At 50.8% G+C, this 18,749-nt stretch overlaps 1 protein-coding gene across 2 annotated transcripts in view; it reads left to right on the top strand.

Moving 5' to 3' along the window:
- LOC133355397 (protein kinase C delta type-like) overlaps positions 1 to 18,749 on the top strand; it is a 110,260-nt gene that overhangs the window by 57,195 nt on the left and 34,316 nt on the right. For both annotated transcript variants that reach the window (XM_061572671.1, XM_061572670.1), the window contains exon 3: positions 14,343 to 14,483. In XM_061572671.1, coding sequence (XP_061428655.1) covers positions 14,372 to 14,483 — 112 coding nt within the window. In that variant the 5' untranslated portion in view covers positions 14,343 to 14,371. The remainder of the gene's footprint in view (positions 1 to 14,342; positions 14,484 to 18,749) is intronic.

Below are 18,749 nucleotides of genomic sequence, written 5' to 3'. Positions count from 1 at the left end.
TCTAACTCTGGTCGTCGGGTTCACGGCGCTGTGCGCTGTGGCGACCAAAGGCTTTCTGTCGAGGCCCTCAGCCAACGCTCATTTCTTCTCTGCCGCCTCCCGTAATTTGGAACTTCCTTTTCTCCCCCCCCCCCGCCATCCGTGCCGTCGGATCGCTGCCCCCGCCGTTCAAGTTGAGTCTCGGGTCAAATCCTCTTTATTTCCTTTTGCTGCACGCATGCACATTGTATTGTGCTGTTAAGGTCCGAAGCCTTCGCATCGCCAAAACCTCGGGCCCTTTAAATGAACGGCTTCGGCCTTTGATTTGAAAGCCAATGCGTGAGACTGTTTGGCCTTTGGGGAGGAAGTGAAGTACGATTTTAAGGAAATAATGCCAGATGGGAAACGCAGAGGCAATGCCTCCTGACCTTTAAACAAACACAACGGGGCTTTTTATCTATTTATACTGAAAAGAAAATTCTGGCTGTCGCAGGCAATGCTGTGTCACGTTGACATCTCAAACATTGCTTCACTGTGCCCTGCGTGGAAGGAAGTTATTCTTGAGACACGGCTCGCTTCAAAACACTTAAGCGCTGCCGACGCGAGGAGGAGTTGAGCAATTTCGGGATTCCTGTTTCAACAGGGCGGTGGTGGCGGGGGGAGAGGGTCACTTTGGAACGGCGCGTGAATCTCGTCTTGCAACTCTTGCTCTTTACAGCGGAGGTGTTCTCTATAATTGTATAATTGTCCCGCCCATGCGCCGCTACGTCTTTTAAAATCCCTTTTTTCCATATTCTTAGGTTTTTTCGGTAAAGTCACGTAGGTAAAAAAATGTAAAATTAAAATTAATAAAAGTAAGATAAAAAAAGACTAATAAAAAAATCACGACGTTTCGGAGGCAACACAAGCTTCCGTCTTCAGGTGGAACCGTCACAGCACGACAGCTGTATCAAGTGAGAGAAATTCCAAGAAAACCGTCCTTGTTTATATACTGGTTGAGGGTGGGAGGAGCCAAGGCAGGCCCCTGGATATAATAATTATTATTGTTGTTGTGAGCTTGCTCAGCGAACCCCAACCTCTCACTCGAGGGGACATCCCCTCGCCCTCCGCATTTCCATCGGGAAGATATTGTTTTCCGCGTGCGTGCGCGCAACGTTAATTAAAAGCCAATGTTCTCCATTGCTCCCCGTGAACATTGATTACTCCGCGTGACCACATGGTAGCGGGAGGGACCCCGCGATTTCGCCGCGACGTTCCCAACTCGGTAAAGGCGCAGCCCTGCAATTTGCTCACTCGCGCCACTGCCAGCGGAAGGGCCTCCACGAGAGGGAGTTCTGGAGAGTGCTCCCCCCCCCCCCCACTGGAGCAGTGGCTATCAACTGTGCCCGCGTCGCCACCGAAGACTCTGTGAGCAAGTGCTCATACCCACCCTGACCCCACCGATGGCACTTGAAAATCTCCTATTGTTGTCGTGATGAGGTTCCTCCTGCGTGGAGTCCATGCCCACAGCCTGACCTTCTTTCCCCGAAAAGGCCTCCACAACCCCCCACGAGATTGGATATTTTTGGACAAACTCTTACACGCCGCACCCACGCTTTACCCCACCGCACGGCCACCGGCTGACCGGCTGACAGCGGTGTTACGCATTCATGCGGCCGAGTGCGGGGCAGGAATCGAGGGGGCGTGCCACGTTGATTCGTCGGGGCACGCTGGACGATAGAAGGTGGAATGGAGTTGGCAACTTTGGGGATTTCCAAACCCTTGTGGTGTGATGACCCACGCGCTGTGGGAGCCATCACCGAATGATAATTAGAATTTGGCCGCTATAAAATATCCGGGCGATAATTTGGCCGCTATGAATTTTTCCGGGTGACAATGCCACTTCGTTGAGCCATCGTTCGTGGCCAGGTCACTTCTGTGAGCCTGACCTGGTAAAATAAAAAAATTTGTAAAATATAAACAGGAGGGAACGCTGTTCCTTATGGCGGCGATGACGTCTCACTAATTTCCCAAATAAGAGGCCACACTTTTACGTCGTTCACAACACCTGTAATTATTAATAGTCCTTTGTCAATCCACTGCGGGATGAGGACTCGTCAAGCCTTGCCAGTCATGGGGTGCTGTTTGACCATACTTTATTGTGCCGGTCGGTGTGAGTTGGGGAAGGGAAGATCAAGGAACCGTTCGGAGATCATCTCGCCACTTCTGTCATCCGTGGCTAGAAATCGAACTCGGATCACCGGATTCATAGCTCAGTGCGCCGAACCACTGCACCACCGCTCCCTCACACCCGCCCGTTTACCTGTGGATAATAAGCATGGGGCGGACGTTAAACAAAAGTTATTTTGTTGGGTAAATGTCGGATTATTCACATTTACAAAGAGTCTGGTCCAACTTGAAGCCGGGTTTGTCATACAGCATCCTGTTAATCTGTCCTGTCAATGGATTCGGATTGTGTGTGTGTGCGCCTTTATAAATTCATTCATTCATTCTGGTTGCTCCGCGTTTTTATTCTTCCAATTCCGCTGCGACAATCCATTCCATTCACTGCTGCTGGATGACGGCCTCTTTCTCTCTCCTGTTTCAGTCATACGTGGGTTGGGGGGGGGGGAGGCGGTTGACCATACTTTACTGTAATGGTCAGTTGTGGGCGGGGGGGTTGAAGGTTGGAGGCGCGGTGGCCAGGAATATCGCTTCACACGTCACTCGCCGCCGACGCGAGCCCTGGCTGGGGGAATTGAAGTCGAGGCCGCCGGCGCCGAGAGCTGGTTGGGTTGAAGTGGCTGAGCGGCGAACAGCGCTGGATTCGCAATCGTTTGTCCGCTGCGTCGGCTCATCAGCGATGATGGGTTTAGGTGAAACTTCCGCCTCTGTGTCTCTTTCCCGAGCCCGCGTTCCTGCTCCGTTCTCCCTCGCTCCTCGCTCTCATCCTTCCCTTGCTCCGACGCCATCTCTCCGCCTGGCTCTGTCTCTTCCTCCTCTGCCCCTCTATCAATCCTTCCACTTTTGTTGTGCAAAATGAACACGGCACACGATGAACGGGGGGGGGTCATGGGGTTCGTGGTGGCCGAGCTGCTGCCACTGACGCTCGCCATCACGCAAACCCCCGTTGAGCAAAGACGGATTGCCGGCATCGCGCGCTTTGGGATGTGCTTCTGCGGCCATCTGGAACGCTCTTCCTTCTGATAATGAAAGCGGTACACTTTAAAATCATCTGTATTGAAAACTCATATCCTTGGAACCGCTTTTTGTGTTTAGTTTCTTGTGCTTTCCCTCCGATTAGCACGGTTGGCTACGTGCGGTGCGAAAGAAGTTCAGCACGCGTCCGTACACGCACGTATGTTGAACTTCTTTTGCGCTAATCGGTGGTACGGCGGGGGGACGGGACGGGACACCGTGCAGGAGAACCATCATCCCGCAAATCGAGATTCAACGGCGCACAAGGAAACGGTGGCAAACGTTTCCCCTCTCCTGCGCGTGAGTGCATGCACATGAGTAAATATGTCATCGCCCGGAGGGTTTGTAGGGCGCTTCTCAAGTGGGTGCGTCACAATGTTGTCCGGCAGTCGGGAATAATAACGTCCTTACCATGTTGGATCGTTGGGCAGTTGCGTAGTTGCGCAGTGTGCTGCTACTGCTGTGTGTTTATCACTTGAGAATGCATGGCGTTGGAGGGGAAGGCTTCATCTGTTTAACACCTCGTAGGGCTTTCGCGACAAATATTATTCGTAATGTTGTGCTCTAATTATAAATGTTGTGGATTTGCTCTCCAACGCGCCGACGTGCTGTACTAGGAACGAATTGGCACGTTCTGTGTTTACGTGACAAACCGTACTAATTGGCTCTGGCGGGTTTAACGGCACATTTGTATTTACGCGATCTAACCCAAAAAAAAATCTGTATTATGGAGATTTCATCTGTTGGTGGATTGAGTGGCTGGGATTTATGTTTGCATCTAAAAAATTTATCTGGAGCACTGACTCTCTATATTTTGCAATAGATATGTGGATATGTATATAGTGACATACACGCACGGGTAACTTTACCAAAATGTCAAGAACTTCTCTTTGTACCACAACAAAGAAACCCTGAAATTCCTGGTAAAATATATATTTATTTTGTTTAAACTCTGCTCGCTGAAAAGCGAACAATGCGACGACGCGGCTTGTCGCTATCTTGGTCGGCAACATTGCGGCGCACGCATCGCATCGATTGCCTCTCGATCGACGCGTTTTAATTTTAGATTTGGCGTGCGTATGAACTTAAGCGCGTGCGCGCGTACCTGTGATGAAACCAGGGGGCTTACGGAAACCCCTTTTTTGTTCCATGACTCTCGTCGTGACACACGCGCGCTCTTCAGCGATTACGTAAAAAATTCGACGGTTTCGTAATTTTTGGCAAAGGTGACACTGATTGCCATCCGCCACGCCGGTGACGGCGGCGCGTCTGACGTAACCCTGCCCACAGCGAGCGTCAATCTGGTGGTTGTTACACATTTCACCCAGCTGGGGCTCGCGTGTGTTTTCGCGAAGAATGAATGGTGAACGTAGCTTGTCTCGGTCTTCCGCGGTCGTGTACCGGCTACTGCCGCTACCGCGAAGCTCTCCGGTGTGTTTTGGGGGTCGTAACCTTTGCCCTCATTCGGCACGATGTGCGACGTTTCGCTCCCACGTGCCGGGAACGTCTTTGGGAGCTGACTTCGCATCGGAGACCTCGTGAGCCACGACCCAAAATTTTATTGTAATTTAATAATCCGATTTTTTTTTTTTTCAGGGTTATCCCCTTCATTGCGGTGTTGATTTTCTCCCGGGCACTCCCGGACGGCTCTCCACACGCAAAAAAAAATGTACTGATGTAGGAATTGGCCAAGATATCCTGAGCGGGACTGTGACGAAAGAGGCTTGGCTGAGGCTTTGCTGGGTAAACAAGTAAATTACTGTAATAACATTGACGGCAGACCCTGGCGTAATCGTCACCCGTGTTTATTTGCAGTTTTGGCAGGAGTCAACCGTGTATCCACAACACCCCCTTAGTAATGCCGCGCGCCTTGACCATCGCAGACACCGGTGTTCGGTGACCAGCGTGGCAAAGCACGTGGAATGATAAATAACTATAAAAAAAATACATGTTTTTTTCCCCCCACGGTTATCCACACGGAGACCTTTGACCAAGTCACCCGGACTACATGCGGCCTATCTCGGAAGCTAAGCGGGGTTGTGCCTCGGGCAGCGTATGCGTAGAGCGCCCTGGACTTCCACGCTTTCCACGCTCTCGCACGCTCCCCCCGTCTTCGGCCAAAACAAAACCCACCGCCGACCGAACGCGGTGAAGTACGGATCGGCGCGGCGGAGGCCCCCGATCCGGGCGGTGGATTCGACCGAAGCAAAAAACATGCGCGCCGTTCGTGCGCGTACGCGTACGTGTGCCATCGCACGCCGTTGTCGTGAGCATTGCACCCAGACAAAGATCCCCCCCCCCCTCCCTCCCCGGTGGGGAACGGAACGCACCCCCCTTGTGTGCATCAAGAGGGGTAGAGGAGTTACGTGGTCACGGGGTGAGTGTCCTCGTTAATGCGATGCGCACGAAGTGACGGGAGGATGAATTGTGTCGTTTTGTTTTGGTGCACAAAGTCGCTCGGCCCCCGCCCCGCCGCCCCTCACGCTCGTGGTGGGGGCGGTATTAGTCACCGCCTCGCACGCACGTGTACGCACGCGCACGCACGTGTACGCACGCACGTGTACGCACGTGTACAAGCGGGAGCGCACAATTGCCAACCCCGAGGGTCGCCAGACGCGCGTTTTTCACTCCTGCACCTTGCCTTGGATGCCCGCTGCAGCGATTTGCCATGGCCAAGTGCGAAGTGTACGCGTGCGACTGTGGGGAGCGGTAGTGCGCGGCGGTTAGCGCTGCGCTGCGAACCCGGCGACCCAAGTTTGTCCCCGCTCACGGCCAACGCCGGTGACGAATATCTGAACCGGTCATGGGCCTCCCCTAGCTCGACTCGGCCTCAAATGGAGTACCTGGAGCGATGTGTAAACAATGACCCAGACCAGACATTTCACTCGTCAGTACCACCTAAGGTGGTGTTACTTTCGTGGTTATGATTTCCTTGTGGCCAATACCAGTGAATTTTGCGAGTTGATTTTTTAACTATGTTGAATGAGTGGGATATCAAATAATTTACTCTTATCAGCCATCAGGAAGCCACTGAAAACGAATTTCTTTCAAACTGACTTTTGTGTTTTATATTCTTTGGGTCTTTTGGTAAAGCCATGTAGATAGAAAAATAATGACAATAAAATATAAAAAATTTAAAAATAAAAGAAAGCGAAAAAATATGTTTTTTTTATTATTTTTCATTTTATTGTTTTATTATTTTTTATTCACTCTATTATTAAAAAAAAAAGATTGTTATTTTTCTATCTACGTGACTTTACCGAAAGACCCCAAAGAATATGAATTCCTGCAGTCACGAAAGCTTTTAGTCAAGATTTTGTGTTTCAGTTTGTCCTTCCTTCCCACACCTCCAATTAGCACGTTTGGCTACGTACGGTGCAAAGTTCAACGTACATATCATTAAATCAATACTGCTAAATGTGCATGCAAGTACGTTGAACTTCTTTCGCACCGTACGTAGCCAACCACGCTAATAGGTGTGGGAGCATCGCTGATCTTTGCTACATTACCTAGCACCGATTTCTGTTGTGGCCCACGGACCAAATCTGGACACGGCTCCCCTGTTGCACGGTTGCAAAAAGCGGCACGCACGGGTGGCAGAACGGGTTGTGAGCACGCTTCCCCCACCGTCCCCATCCCGCCCCAGCCCCCGCCCTGCCCGCTTCTGCCTGCAACATTCCGCTGGCGAGCGGAATGGCAAAAAAAATTCAAATAATAATTAATATAAACAAATTATTTTTTGAAAACACGCTTTAATGAAACGTACCGTACTCGTAATGGCAGAACTCCATAGTATTGTCATCAGTATGACGTAAGTATACCAAGTTTGCAGTCGATACCACATTGGGAAGTGGGTTAAAATTGAGTTAGAAGATTTGAGGATACGACAACAACAACAACAGACAGAGTGAGTTAAATAAAAGCGTGTAATAATAATAATAAAAAATTAACCCGTAAAAACAAAGTTTTTCACTCTAAATCCTTTATATGCGTGGCGGCTAGAGTCCTCTCGTCATCTGGCTTGAGATGGCTGCCACCTATGGGTCAGATGATTGTCTGCCAGCATTAAGCAATTGGTAATTAAATATTTAAAAAATTTCCCTAAAGAGTGTAAAATTTTGGAAAAAAAATTTCACGCAAGTTAATTGACACGCACAACGAGTCTGTGTGGAAAATGTCAGCTCGATTGGATCACGGGAAGTGGGTTAAAAAACGACCGAAAGATTTGCACGGTCGTAAACAAGCAAGCAAGCACGCAAGCAAGTGAACTTAACATAAAGGATTTAAAAAGGGACGCCTCCGGCAATCGCGCGGTCGAGGATACTGGGGAGGCGGTCTGGGGAAGCGAGCGGTTCGAGTGTTTTGGTTGTGGGGGGAGCGCTTCGGCCCCAGTTTGCTTCACGATCAACGACCGATTTCTAGCTACTGCCGCCACCGCCGGTCCCTCCGCACGTTGGTGTATTCGATTCGCTGAGTCGAGCTTTTAAACCCCCCTTTTCGCCCGCAGCAGTGGCGCTCTCAGTGGAAAATAATCAAGAACAACACTGCCAACGACCATAAAGTGTGAAAATGCAAATACCCGGTCGCCTTGTTTGTTGAGTTTCCCACGATCAGCACAGCAGCAAACACGTGAGGTTATTTGTGTTCATTTCGGATTCCAAATCGGTCACGTACTGCTGGTATGGGGGAGGCTCGTGAAGGACGCCCTCCCGACAACAACGAGCGGAGCGCCGGGCGGCTAAAATGCAGCAAGTTGGCACGGTAGGGGGCACAGACGGTGCGTCCGCCAGTCACCTCAGTCGGTCAACCCATGGCACGCTGGGTCTGTCTCGTGACCTCCTGTGAGCAAGCCTTCGGCACTTCACGTTGCCTCAAAGCGCACCTAGCCTGGCACAGGTGCTGTGGTGACTGTCACCTGTCACATTTCGATTTAAAGCTTTCGTGACTGCAGGGATTCATCTTCTTGGTTCTTTCGGTAAAGTCACGTAGAATGGAAATAATAAAATAATAAAATAAATATTCTTTTTTTATTTCCGTTCTACGTGACTTTACCGAAAGAACCAAGAAGATGTCACCTGTCACTTCATGGTGAATGGCAACTGTTGTTGGTGTGGGGCCCTGGTACCTGCATCCTACCCCCCCTTTCAATTTACCCTCTCCCACTCTTCATAACCTGGCACCTGAGCTCCCCCCTGCCCTATGGATTTTTCCGGTGCATTTGCGCCGCTTTGTAACAGCAGCCGATAGCTGCGTCAACCGGGGCCCGCTTAGCCGGCCGGGCCGGCATAAGCCGCCAGCGTGCACCGAATTTTGACGACAAATTGTTTTGCCCGGTTGCCAGGGGCTCCGTGTTTCCAGAGTACATTTTAATTTGCAAGCAAATTGAGATGCAGCGGCTCGGTTGAGTGGTGCTGCTGCTGCTGCTGCGTTTTACCTCTCATTAATGGGTAAACACAAAACGCACTTTGCGGCACTTAAGTGACCAACATTTTAATTGGCCGTCCGATGGAAGTGTAAATTAGCGTTCAAATGGATAAATACAAAAAAGTGGCACGTACCTGGTTTTGGACGGCTGTAATTATAATTACAATAATTGACCTTTTTACAAGGCCACTGGTCTTCCACGGGAAGTGTAGGCCTGCAGGCGAAAACAGGCGAGTCTTGAAAAGAATACCTAAACAGAGCGAGTGATCTCGAGTGGGTCTCGATCTCTGTGGGCCTCTTTGTATCTCTATGCGGTCTCTATGGGTTTACTTATACGGTCCATGGTTTTGGTTGCTTGGCCACAGTCGCACTACTGTGGCTTGTCTGTAATTTTCCATTCATGAAGGAGATGTGAGCATCGGCCTGTTGATGTTTCGTCCGTTCTGTGTGGCCGTCCATCTGGCCGTGAGCCATTGCAGTTCGAGTTAAACGCTCAATCAGGGACTCACCCTATGGAAAATCTCACTCTTGTGCCATGAAGGAGGACCATCGCCCCAAACGTTGCCTCTTCTGTACATTTCCTCGTAAGGTCACAGTGCTATTGATGCGTGTTTTGATTTTTTTTGTTTGCGATAAAAAAAAAATCTGTCAACTTTGACCAAAGGCTTTACCCAAAAACCTTGAGGCACAAACCAGCGCTAAAAGGTCTCCCCCCCCCCCCCCGCACCCCTCAGCATCCCGGCCCTGCCTGCCAAGGTGTATCCTCGCGGGCAGAGCCGCTAGGCCAGCCCCCTGGTCCCATTGCGGCCTATGGGTGCACCGCTGCCTGGCACCGCCTTTATTATTATCATCGCGAATGCATCGCTTCCTTGGACAGGCACGTGCGGGAAAGCGCTATCGTAATTCACACGTGACCCTGATTTTTCTTATTGATGCTTTATTGTTTCCCGCCATCCCCGCCTGCCCTTTTTCTCTTCTCTCGGCAGAAGTTTAATGCCCACCGCGCGATTGTGATCTTGCGACCGTCGGATGGCTAACTAAGGCTGCCGGGATACTCGGAGCATGAACAGGGGGTGGGTTGGGTATTCACATTTGTGAGCCTGCCTTGTTATTATTATTAATATCGCACTCGCCCAGATTCACAGCACAAAGAGAGCGGTGATGGTAATTAACCTTTCCCGCAGTGTTGGTTGACTCAATCATGCGGATTTAATAATGCCATTAGTTAAAAATCACTGTAGAATATCGTGCATTATTCATGGCTGGGTGACGCAGCCTGTTAGCTCCTCGCGCCGTTAAGCGCTAACGAAACCTGGGTTCAATTCCTGGGCCCAACGTGAGTGGCGGGTCGTCGGTATCCCCAACGGCGGTTCCCGGACCTGTGTAACGGAACGGCGTTATGAGGCGTGGTGGAAAAATCCCTGCGACTGACGTGGCGTGCACGGGGGCCTTGATCCAGCACTGGGTCGACCAAAAGCTGTAAATAGTTACACCGAGTTGTGAGCCAGTAGGCCCTCAGGAGTTGAGTTGCACTGAGAAGAAGTCAACCACTGGGCCGTGATGCCGAGCGTGCAAGCTGCGTCCATGTTTCTTTGTGCGCAGGTTTTTTTTGCTTTTGTTCGATTTTCTTAGCCAGGTGTAGTGTTTTTTTTTACTCCTTTCCCTGTAAGCTACTGCCGTACCGTTACTCTAGTGAGCGCAGCCAGAACGTTATACAGGCAATCTGGAACAGGAAAAATTGGCGAAGAATAATGTTTCGTGCTTTTGCCGTGGAGTTCAGGCTTGCGTACTGCACCAGCTGACGCGCAAGGCAAAACAGGTTCGAAACAAAAATGACGCACACGTATGGATTGTGTGCATTGACGCTATCCAACGCATGTGTTGTCTCGGAATTAAAATATTTAACGGGCGCGGAAGCTGTCGGGGCAAAGCGCGTCTGTTATGCTTGCAACGAGTGAATTTTTTGCTGCGGATTTTGCGTATCCCAAGTGTGTCTTTTTTTGTTAACAACTCCTCTGATCAATTTTTTCCACTTTTCAATTGGGGTTGGTCCCATCATTTGCAACACAGCTTCACACGAGAGTGGTGCGTGCGCTGCGATTTGGGGGATCCGTACATACCGCAGCGGAGTGCCGACCGCAGCGCCGCCGATCCGCTCTTTTGATAGCTCGCCACCAAAAGGCCCCCCACCCCCCCCCCCCCCGATGCGCCAGTGACATTTGAGTGAAAATTTTTAAAACGCCGTAGTAAAAGCGGTCCGCCAAAATTGTGTGTGGATGGGCGGCGGATGCGCTTCGCACGCCATTTAGGGAATGCTCCGGTGGTCCTGTGGCGCTCCGATATCGACGCAATTAATCCTCCAGAGTGTTTTCATGCTGATAGACATTGCAATTAAGGTCAGCTCGTTGTCACGGCATCACGACCCTTCCAAGTTCGATTCTCCCCCGCACGCCGAAGACCCCCACCGTGTGCTTGTATCAGCGGTAGAATACATTTGCGGGCCGATAGCCTTTGGCCGTTGTTTAATTTTTGATATCGTGAAATTAAATGTCAGTGGCAAAAAAAATAATAATAATGTTCATTGTGACTGCGAGCCAGAGGAGAATAATGTCATTTCCATGGAAGCCTGAGGCTGCCTAGATTAACTCGGGGAGGTGAGTTTGGGCGAGTATGCTTTGTTTGTACGTGCGTGCATGCGCGTGTGCAAGACGTGCGTTGCCAAGCTACCCACGAGGTCGCCGTTAATTATGCTTCGGGGCGACAATAGCCGCCCATTGTTGGCCATTGGTAAATTTTGTGGCGGAGAGTCGAAACGGGAACGCGACGGGGACCCCGGGGAGGTTCGTTTCCTCTTCCCTGCGTTGGTGGTTGCCTCCCCAGTTGCTGCTCAAATTACGGAAGTCCCCGTCAGCTGCGGCCGCTGAAGATAATGGGAAAAAATGTTGCCCAACCGTGAATATTGAAGCCTCCGTTTCGGTATAACGGCGGTTGATTTTGGCTTTTTGTGCGCAGCAGTTGGGATGCTTCGATACGAATGCAGCGAGTTCGATTCCAGGCCGCGGATGACGCGAGCGGGTATCTGAAACTTCTCTTGGGAACCCACCCACCCACCAAACCCACCCAACCAACCAACTAACCCACCCCCTCCTTCACGAACACACTGACCAGCGTGGTGAAGTATGATGAAACGAGTCAAATGACTGGCGTGGCGAGACCGTGATCCAGAAATGGATTAACAAAAGGGCTGTCATGCAAAAAAAAAGTTAGTGCTGCATTCAGACTTCAAACCGCGTCATCTCTGCGGGTGTAGGGTGTTGCGTTTATAATACCGCGTTGACATTCGAGATAGCTAGAAATAATTACGTCATTGAGTGCAATGGGAGCGTAATTTGCATATTTATTGAGTCGCGTGCATCAACTGGCAAAGAATTCTGGTCCAAAAGGTCATTTGGCTTCGTAGGCCTTGCCGTGTGACTGGTACTTTAAGCGGCACAGTTGTGCAACGGTTTGCAACCTTTAACCTCCTGCAAAACTCCGTTTGTAGTTTCCACGCAAGCGCGCGTGAGGGTTCTGAGATGCGCTCGTGTTTCCGCCAAAGCAAAATCGTTTGCGCACTTGTGGAAGTAGTTCCGTCAAGTCGTCTTGACGGAACTACTGGTCGCTGCGAAAGCCCCGGTGGATTATTACTTAACTTTTCGATTTGGCACCAGGAGTGCAAATTGAAGATGTCTGGGGCGAAAATCAAAAATTAACTTTTTTTTTATCCTTAAACCGATTCACTCAGATTGCGCCCACTCTCGCCAGCAGTTCTCAGAAATTGATCAAGGGGAGACAAAGGAGGCTGGTGATGGCCAACCACCCCCCTCGTGTGCTGTGTCGCCCTTCATAAGTGCTCGCTAACAGCACATGCCCCGACAGTCTGTTAAGGCTATACGGGGGATCTTTGTCTTTGGTGATGATGTTGGTGGTGGTGGTGATAGTTGCGGTCTGGGCGTGGTGCTGGCCACCCACCTCCTCGTGTGCCGTGCCGGCCTTCATAGGTGCTGCTCGCTAACAGCACTTGCCCCGACAGTCTGCTAAGGCTACACGGGGGAGATCTTTGTTTTTGTTCTTTTTGGCACGTTGAGCTTATCTTGCACCGTACGTAGCCAACCGTGCCAATCGGAGGTGCGTGTGTAACCGTACGTATGTTCTTACCATGGAATGGGTGCGGTGGGCGGTTGGGTGGATGAATGGATGGGTGGGTGTGACGTACGGACGGACGGACGGACGAATGACAGACAGACGCACACAGCTGGCTGACCGTGGTGTTTCCATAGCTGACCCTGCTGGAGGTGAGGGTGGGGGGCAGGCTCGGCAACGGTTGCGTTCGAGCACTTCCATACAATTGCCAATAGCCATGGCAACCGCACTCTCAGCGTAGCGAGATGCGTGCGGCCAATTTGACCCGCCATTTACCGTGGAGTTGTAGTACCAAAGAAAATGGGACGAAAGTAAGTAAGGGGTTGGGGGGGACGGGGGACGGGGGGTGATAAAAGTCAAAAGAGCCAAGATGAAAAATAAACACACAGCGGGGTAAAGATGATGATGGTGAAGTAATATTGGGAGCGGTGGGAGGGTGAGGGTGTTGGGGGGGGGAGTCCCATTTACCGCTTGACCCTGATGCACAATTTGCCAGCCAGTACCCTGCCATTACCGCAGTAAGGTTTGGGCAAATATGCGGAGTCCCGAAGCCATCGCCGCCGCTGCGAAGCGCCTTCTGTTTACGCCGCTGGCGTCCGGAAGGAGGTGAACGGGGTGGCTATGAGATGTTAACTGCATCGCCTGGTGTGCAGGCGGTCGTGGGGTCCGATCCCCGACCCCTTGACGCCTGCTGTATATTTGGAGTTTGCGGTGTCTTTCATCTCGTGGTCGCGTGGATTTTTCTCCGGGTCCTCCGGTTTCTCCCGCCACATTTTAGAATCTACGTGCATTCAGAGTATTTGTCCGCTGCTAGAAATTTCGACGAGACGATGATGATGAGCCACTTCGTTGGGCTATCATTTTCGGCCGCCAGGTCGCTTATGAATTAAAGGCTATATAGCTCAGTGGAGCCTTGCATGGTCAAAAATAAAATAAAAATTAGCTCACTGGCGCTGTCAAGTTTTGTTCCCCGCCGATAACACGAGTGGTGATTGACATCTGAACCGGTCCTGGGTATCACAGTATTAATTATAATAATTATGGTATTTATAACGCGCCAAATTTTGCAGACAAGTCAACAACTCGGAGGCGCGGAGCCAAGCTCAGGGCTGCTCGGAAAGCCCTGACCCAACGCAGATAAAGAGGGCCTTGAGATGTTTCTTGAATGTTGGACTGCATTTGACATTGCGGATGTGCCAAGGGGTAGAGTACATTTGCATATCATGTAAATTATTTTTGCATTACATGCAAATGTATCACATTTCTTAGACTTTATCAGTTTAACAAAGCTGCCCTTTTTTGTTGAACAATTACACACTTCATTGCACTGCCCCGTACGGGCATTTCAATCCGGTGCATCGTTGTGTTCCGACTTACGAATGGGGCCTCGGGAACGAAGTGTGTCCGTACGTCGACGACTGCCCCGTACGGTAAAATAACCGCCACGACCCGCACCGCGTAGAGTGGCAGGCAGTGGATCGACGGCGGGAGCCGCGGGCGTGCGGGCAGTTGAGGCTTGGAGGATCTTTGGTTGGTTAACGCGACGGCCCTGTGTCCCGCGTCGTTCTCGTGTCTTGCAGAGACAGGCAATCGGTCGCGAGTGGAGGCCATGGCGCCCTTCCTGAGGATAACCCTGTCCAAGTACGACCTGGGCACTGCCAGCCAAGATGATGGAGGACAGCCTTTCTGCTCGGTCAACATCAAGGAGTCATTGGACACAGGTGCGTGCGTGCGTGCGTGTGTGCGTGCGCGTGTGCGCACTTGACAGTTCTCCGGCTTTCGAATCATCTTGTCGAGATGAGGAAAAACCAATCGAGAACGGAGAAACGGTGCGGGCCCGGAAAAAACAACCACACGCAACGATAGTTATTCATACTTTTGGGGGGCTCTTGCCCCCAGGGGACAGGAGGGGGGGAGGGGCAGGAGAGGCCCCACCACTACCATGTGGTCCCTCCGCCATCTGAGCTCAGTGCCACGTGGGGTTTTTTTTCGAGGCTGGACCCCTTGAGTAGTATTTATTTTTTATAGGGCTCTCCAACTGGGGCTGTTTGCGGTAGGGGGGTGGGGGGGGGTTAAACCTCTTAACAGAAAAAAATAGTGCAGGCCAAAAGATAATTTTTTTGTACAAGTTCCCCAGCTTCCAGATAAAGGATTCCTCTTTAGCTTTCAGTTGGCCTTGCAATTCCGCAGATTTGGATAATTCACCGAACGACTTTACGGTGGGAATGACACGAGGCTGTAAGAGGCCCTCCGAAATCGAGTGTCGCCTTTGCTACAAGTGCGGCGCGGAGCGGAAGGGAGCAAGCAATGGTTGTGAGGTTTGGTGGCACTGGACATGGTGACCTCTTGACCTAGACCAAATGCATTACGTTTTCAGATTGCGGGCAGTGCCTTCTCGTCTTGAGAGCTCCCACATTTCTGAATGTAAGTGCACCGACCCTTTGTTTTTTTGTTTTGCTGGGCGAGCTAAGCGAGGCTCGGCCTTGGTCACGTGACAACGCCTGTAGTTTTCCCCAGTGAATTCGTTCCACGTGAAACGAGCCACTCCTTTCGGGGCCACGCGACGGCGGAGACTGTTCGCGTCAGGAAGGTGGATGTTTTAGAGTGAGAAGAGTGACTGCGTTACGGCAATCGCTAGTCTCGATAGCCGTCGGCACCGACAAAATCTGAATTTTAAGTGGGTCCCTTTTTCCGCAAATGATTGTCGCATTGGCCTGCCAGTGTGCAAACGGAAAATAACACTGGTCAACAAAAAAAAACATTTTATTCTGGCCTGGACTTTTGCAGCTGTTTTAGACTAATTTCAGGGTGCTGATTCCAAATCTGATCTCAGATTTGCTCATTTTTATGCTATCGGCATACCCCATTTTCATTGATTTTTACCCGAAATTAACTCTGTCACTTATGATTGCAAGTTGTTGCGAGTCAGTGATTGCTTTAGTGTTAAAATATGGTGCTGTATTTTTAGGATAGTGTGTTTATAATATCATTTTATGTAGATATCCACATTTATTTAATATTTTTCTTCTGCAGTTTTTATTGAAAATTTAATATTTGATATCTCAAAAACCTGATATGATAGACAAAAACTGATGCAAGATTTGGAATCAGCACCCCAACATTACCTTAAAACTGTTGGAATACCTTATGCCATAAAAAGTGTGTTGACCAGTGTAATTTGTACCCGTCTAGTATTAACCTTTATAGACACATCTGACCGTGTGTTTAGGATCTGAAATGTAGAGGGCAGTGAGTACATAGTGCATACTAGTCCGGACAACCTGAACGCACTTATTTCATGATTTATTTTTTAGTTTTTGCTGGTCATTCGGTTTTGCCGTATTACTCGAGCAGGCGGAAAGCAAGAGTCTTGCGCGACAGTTCCATGGCAAATTGGCAAGTGGGCCCGGTAGCACAGGGACAGCAGCCCACTTCCGGACCCAGGATACAGTGTGGCTCACTCCAGCCCACGTCCAGTTGTCTGATATAAGAATATGAGAGTGCGCCTAACACCAGGCAGCCTCTTTCTTTTTTTTACTTACCACTTTCTCCACCATGCATGCCGAACCGCGCGCCGGGTGCTGTGCCGAGCCGGTCCGGCGCAAGCCTTGGGAGGGCAGCACCAGCCTGGGTTTTTTCCACTGCAGAAACCGAGCCGTGCTGCCGGCATTGCACCCCCCACACACACATCAAGTCGAACGGCGTGGATTAACTCGGCCCCCGGCCCCTGCTTGATGCCGATTGCTCGTGAGGCCGTTGTCGCACGGGTTGCTTCTGGCTCGGCTTGGCAAATAGTCGATGGAAAACCACCCACACACCACGAAGGAGCGCCCTCTCCACGCCTGGCACGGCTCGGATGTGTCGGCAGGAAAGGGGTTAACGTGGTGCCAGGCTGACCCCGGTTGGGATGCTTTTTATGTACCTCGGACCAGGGCCGCCTGCCAGCCCGGTTCGTGCGCCGTAGCGCTCGTGGGAACGCGGCATTATCTGCTGCCGTCCGTTCGCTGACACTCGTCGTCTTTTGTTTCAAATTTACGATTCTTACTCACGCGGGGTGGCGGGGCGCACGAGGAGGGGGGGGGGGGGTCCCAGTGACTCGAGCCGCCAGATGTGGGGTGGGCCGACTGAACCGCCCGTTGGGCACGCTTGATCATCGCGTGACGCACCGACGCTTTGTCGGATCGCGCGCAACAAGAGGGGCGGCGAGCGCACGCTTTGGGTGGTCGCGGGATGATCGCTGCCCCCCCCCCCACCAACACTTCGGGGGTGGGCTGGGTGCTTAGTCAACGAGGTTTCAAGCGACGGGGGGGGGGGGCGCCCTCCCGCGCTGCCGCCACGACCTTCCTCGCTCAAACAAATGCGGGCCCGAGTAAGACGATGCTCTTTGCGTGACGTGCAAAGTGCGTGCGTGTTGTCATCTCGCCGCCCGCCGCAGCCCGGCCAACGCATTGCCCCACCCTCTGCGAGTCCTTTTAATGAAACAACACGCTTTTCTTCTCCCAATTATATTTTGGGCCTGCCGTGTTCCCACAAGCAACCGTGACTCGTAAATGAAAACCCCAAGCATGTGTCGCATTGCTTCCAAATTCTGGCCACCTCGGCCCAAGCCCACAGCATTCGCTATTCCCAGGAAGCGTCTTGTCTGAGAAACTAACCAGGCTCCAGCCGGATTAGCTTCCCAGGTCCGACAAGATCTTAGGCATCACGGTGGCTTAGGAGATGTTAACTACCTCGCCTGGTATACCGGAGGTCGTGGGTTCGATCCAAACCCTTTGGCCTGATGTAGTTTGCATATTCACCCGGTGGTCGCGTACATTTTCTCCGGGTCCTCTGGTTTTTCACTCGACATTGAGAATCAACATGCGTTTAGATTATTTGGCTGCAATACATTTCCACATGATAAGCCGCTTCGCTGATCTATCACTTGCGATAGCCAGGTGGCTTCTGAAATAGCGCTACATAGCTCGGTTGCGCCTTACTTGGTAAATTAAAAATAGTGTCGTGTGTAAGAGTGTAAAGGAGGAAGCATGTTCATGAGAATATTCACCACAGAGATTGCGCGATAATATCAGCTTTGTTGCAGAAGCTATAGATGCATTGTAGCTTCACAGACCCCTGGGTAGATGGCAACGGCTTGGACAGGCCTTCATCCAGCAGTGGATCGAACTTGTCTGACGGATTAAATATAATTTCTATGTATTGATGATCCACGTATGTATAGTGTTGAACGGTGCACTGATGATCATGATCAGGAATGTGTTAGGATGTCCTGGCTTGGGTTGTTTGGCCAGGCTCTCTTTTTGTGCCCTCGTTTTGCATCCAAGTAGTCGAGTCGTGGTGCTGGCAGCTGAAGGAAAGCATTCATTCCTTCAATTAACTCATTACTTACAACAAATAAAAAATCCACGATGACTCAAAGCCGCCATGCTTGCACTGCATTGGAGACAAAACAATTACCATTATAAGGAGCAAAACTGCATGACGGTACAAAGTAGAACCGAGTCACGTGTGACATGACAAGTTGACTTACGCCCACCAGTGAGTCAATTCGCAATGCACTCCTCCTTCATTCTCCATTCTATGGTGAAGTAGTCGTGTTTGAAAAATGGCGACGACGCGTGGAGTCGCGATGGAGTTGGCCTAAGGCGTCCCAGTGTTGGGCCACAGAGCTTGGGCAATGTTTTATTTGGTGGTGCCGGTTCCGGCTGCCTCCACCCCAGCGTTTCCGTGCGAAAAAAACTGCGTCACATTCTTCTGCAGACTTTTGAGATGCACTTCATGACATTAATGACATGTAAATAATAATAATGCTAATTTTTTTTATTGTTATTGCGAATGGCTTTCCTGTCTGAAAACGAATTGGGCCGTCAAGCCACCCGAACACGAATTCTCCAGTTCGTCCGTTGGGATTTTCGTTTTTAAAAAGTTTTCATTGCCCTCCAACTACGGTCGAAAAACGGTAACGTGCACTCGCGCGATATCCCGAC

The sequence above is a fragment of the Lethenteron reissneri genome, chromosome 51, assembly GCF_015708825.2.
Source record: "Lethenteron reissneri isolate LAM-NWPU_2019-01 chromosome 51, ASM1570882v1, whole genome shotgun sequence".
NCBI classification, from domain to species: Eukaryota; Metazoa; Chordata; class Hyperoartia; order Petromyzontiformes; family Petromyzontidae; genus Lethenteron; species Lethenteron reissneri.
The sequence above is the reverse complement of the archived record's forward strand: the minus strand, read 5'-3'. Positions and strand labels throughout refer to the sequence as shown.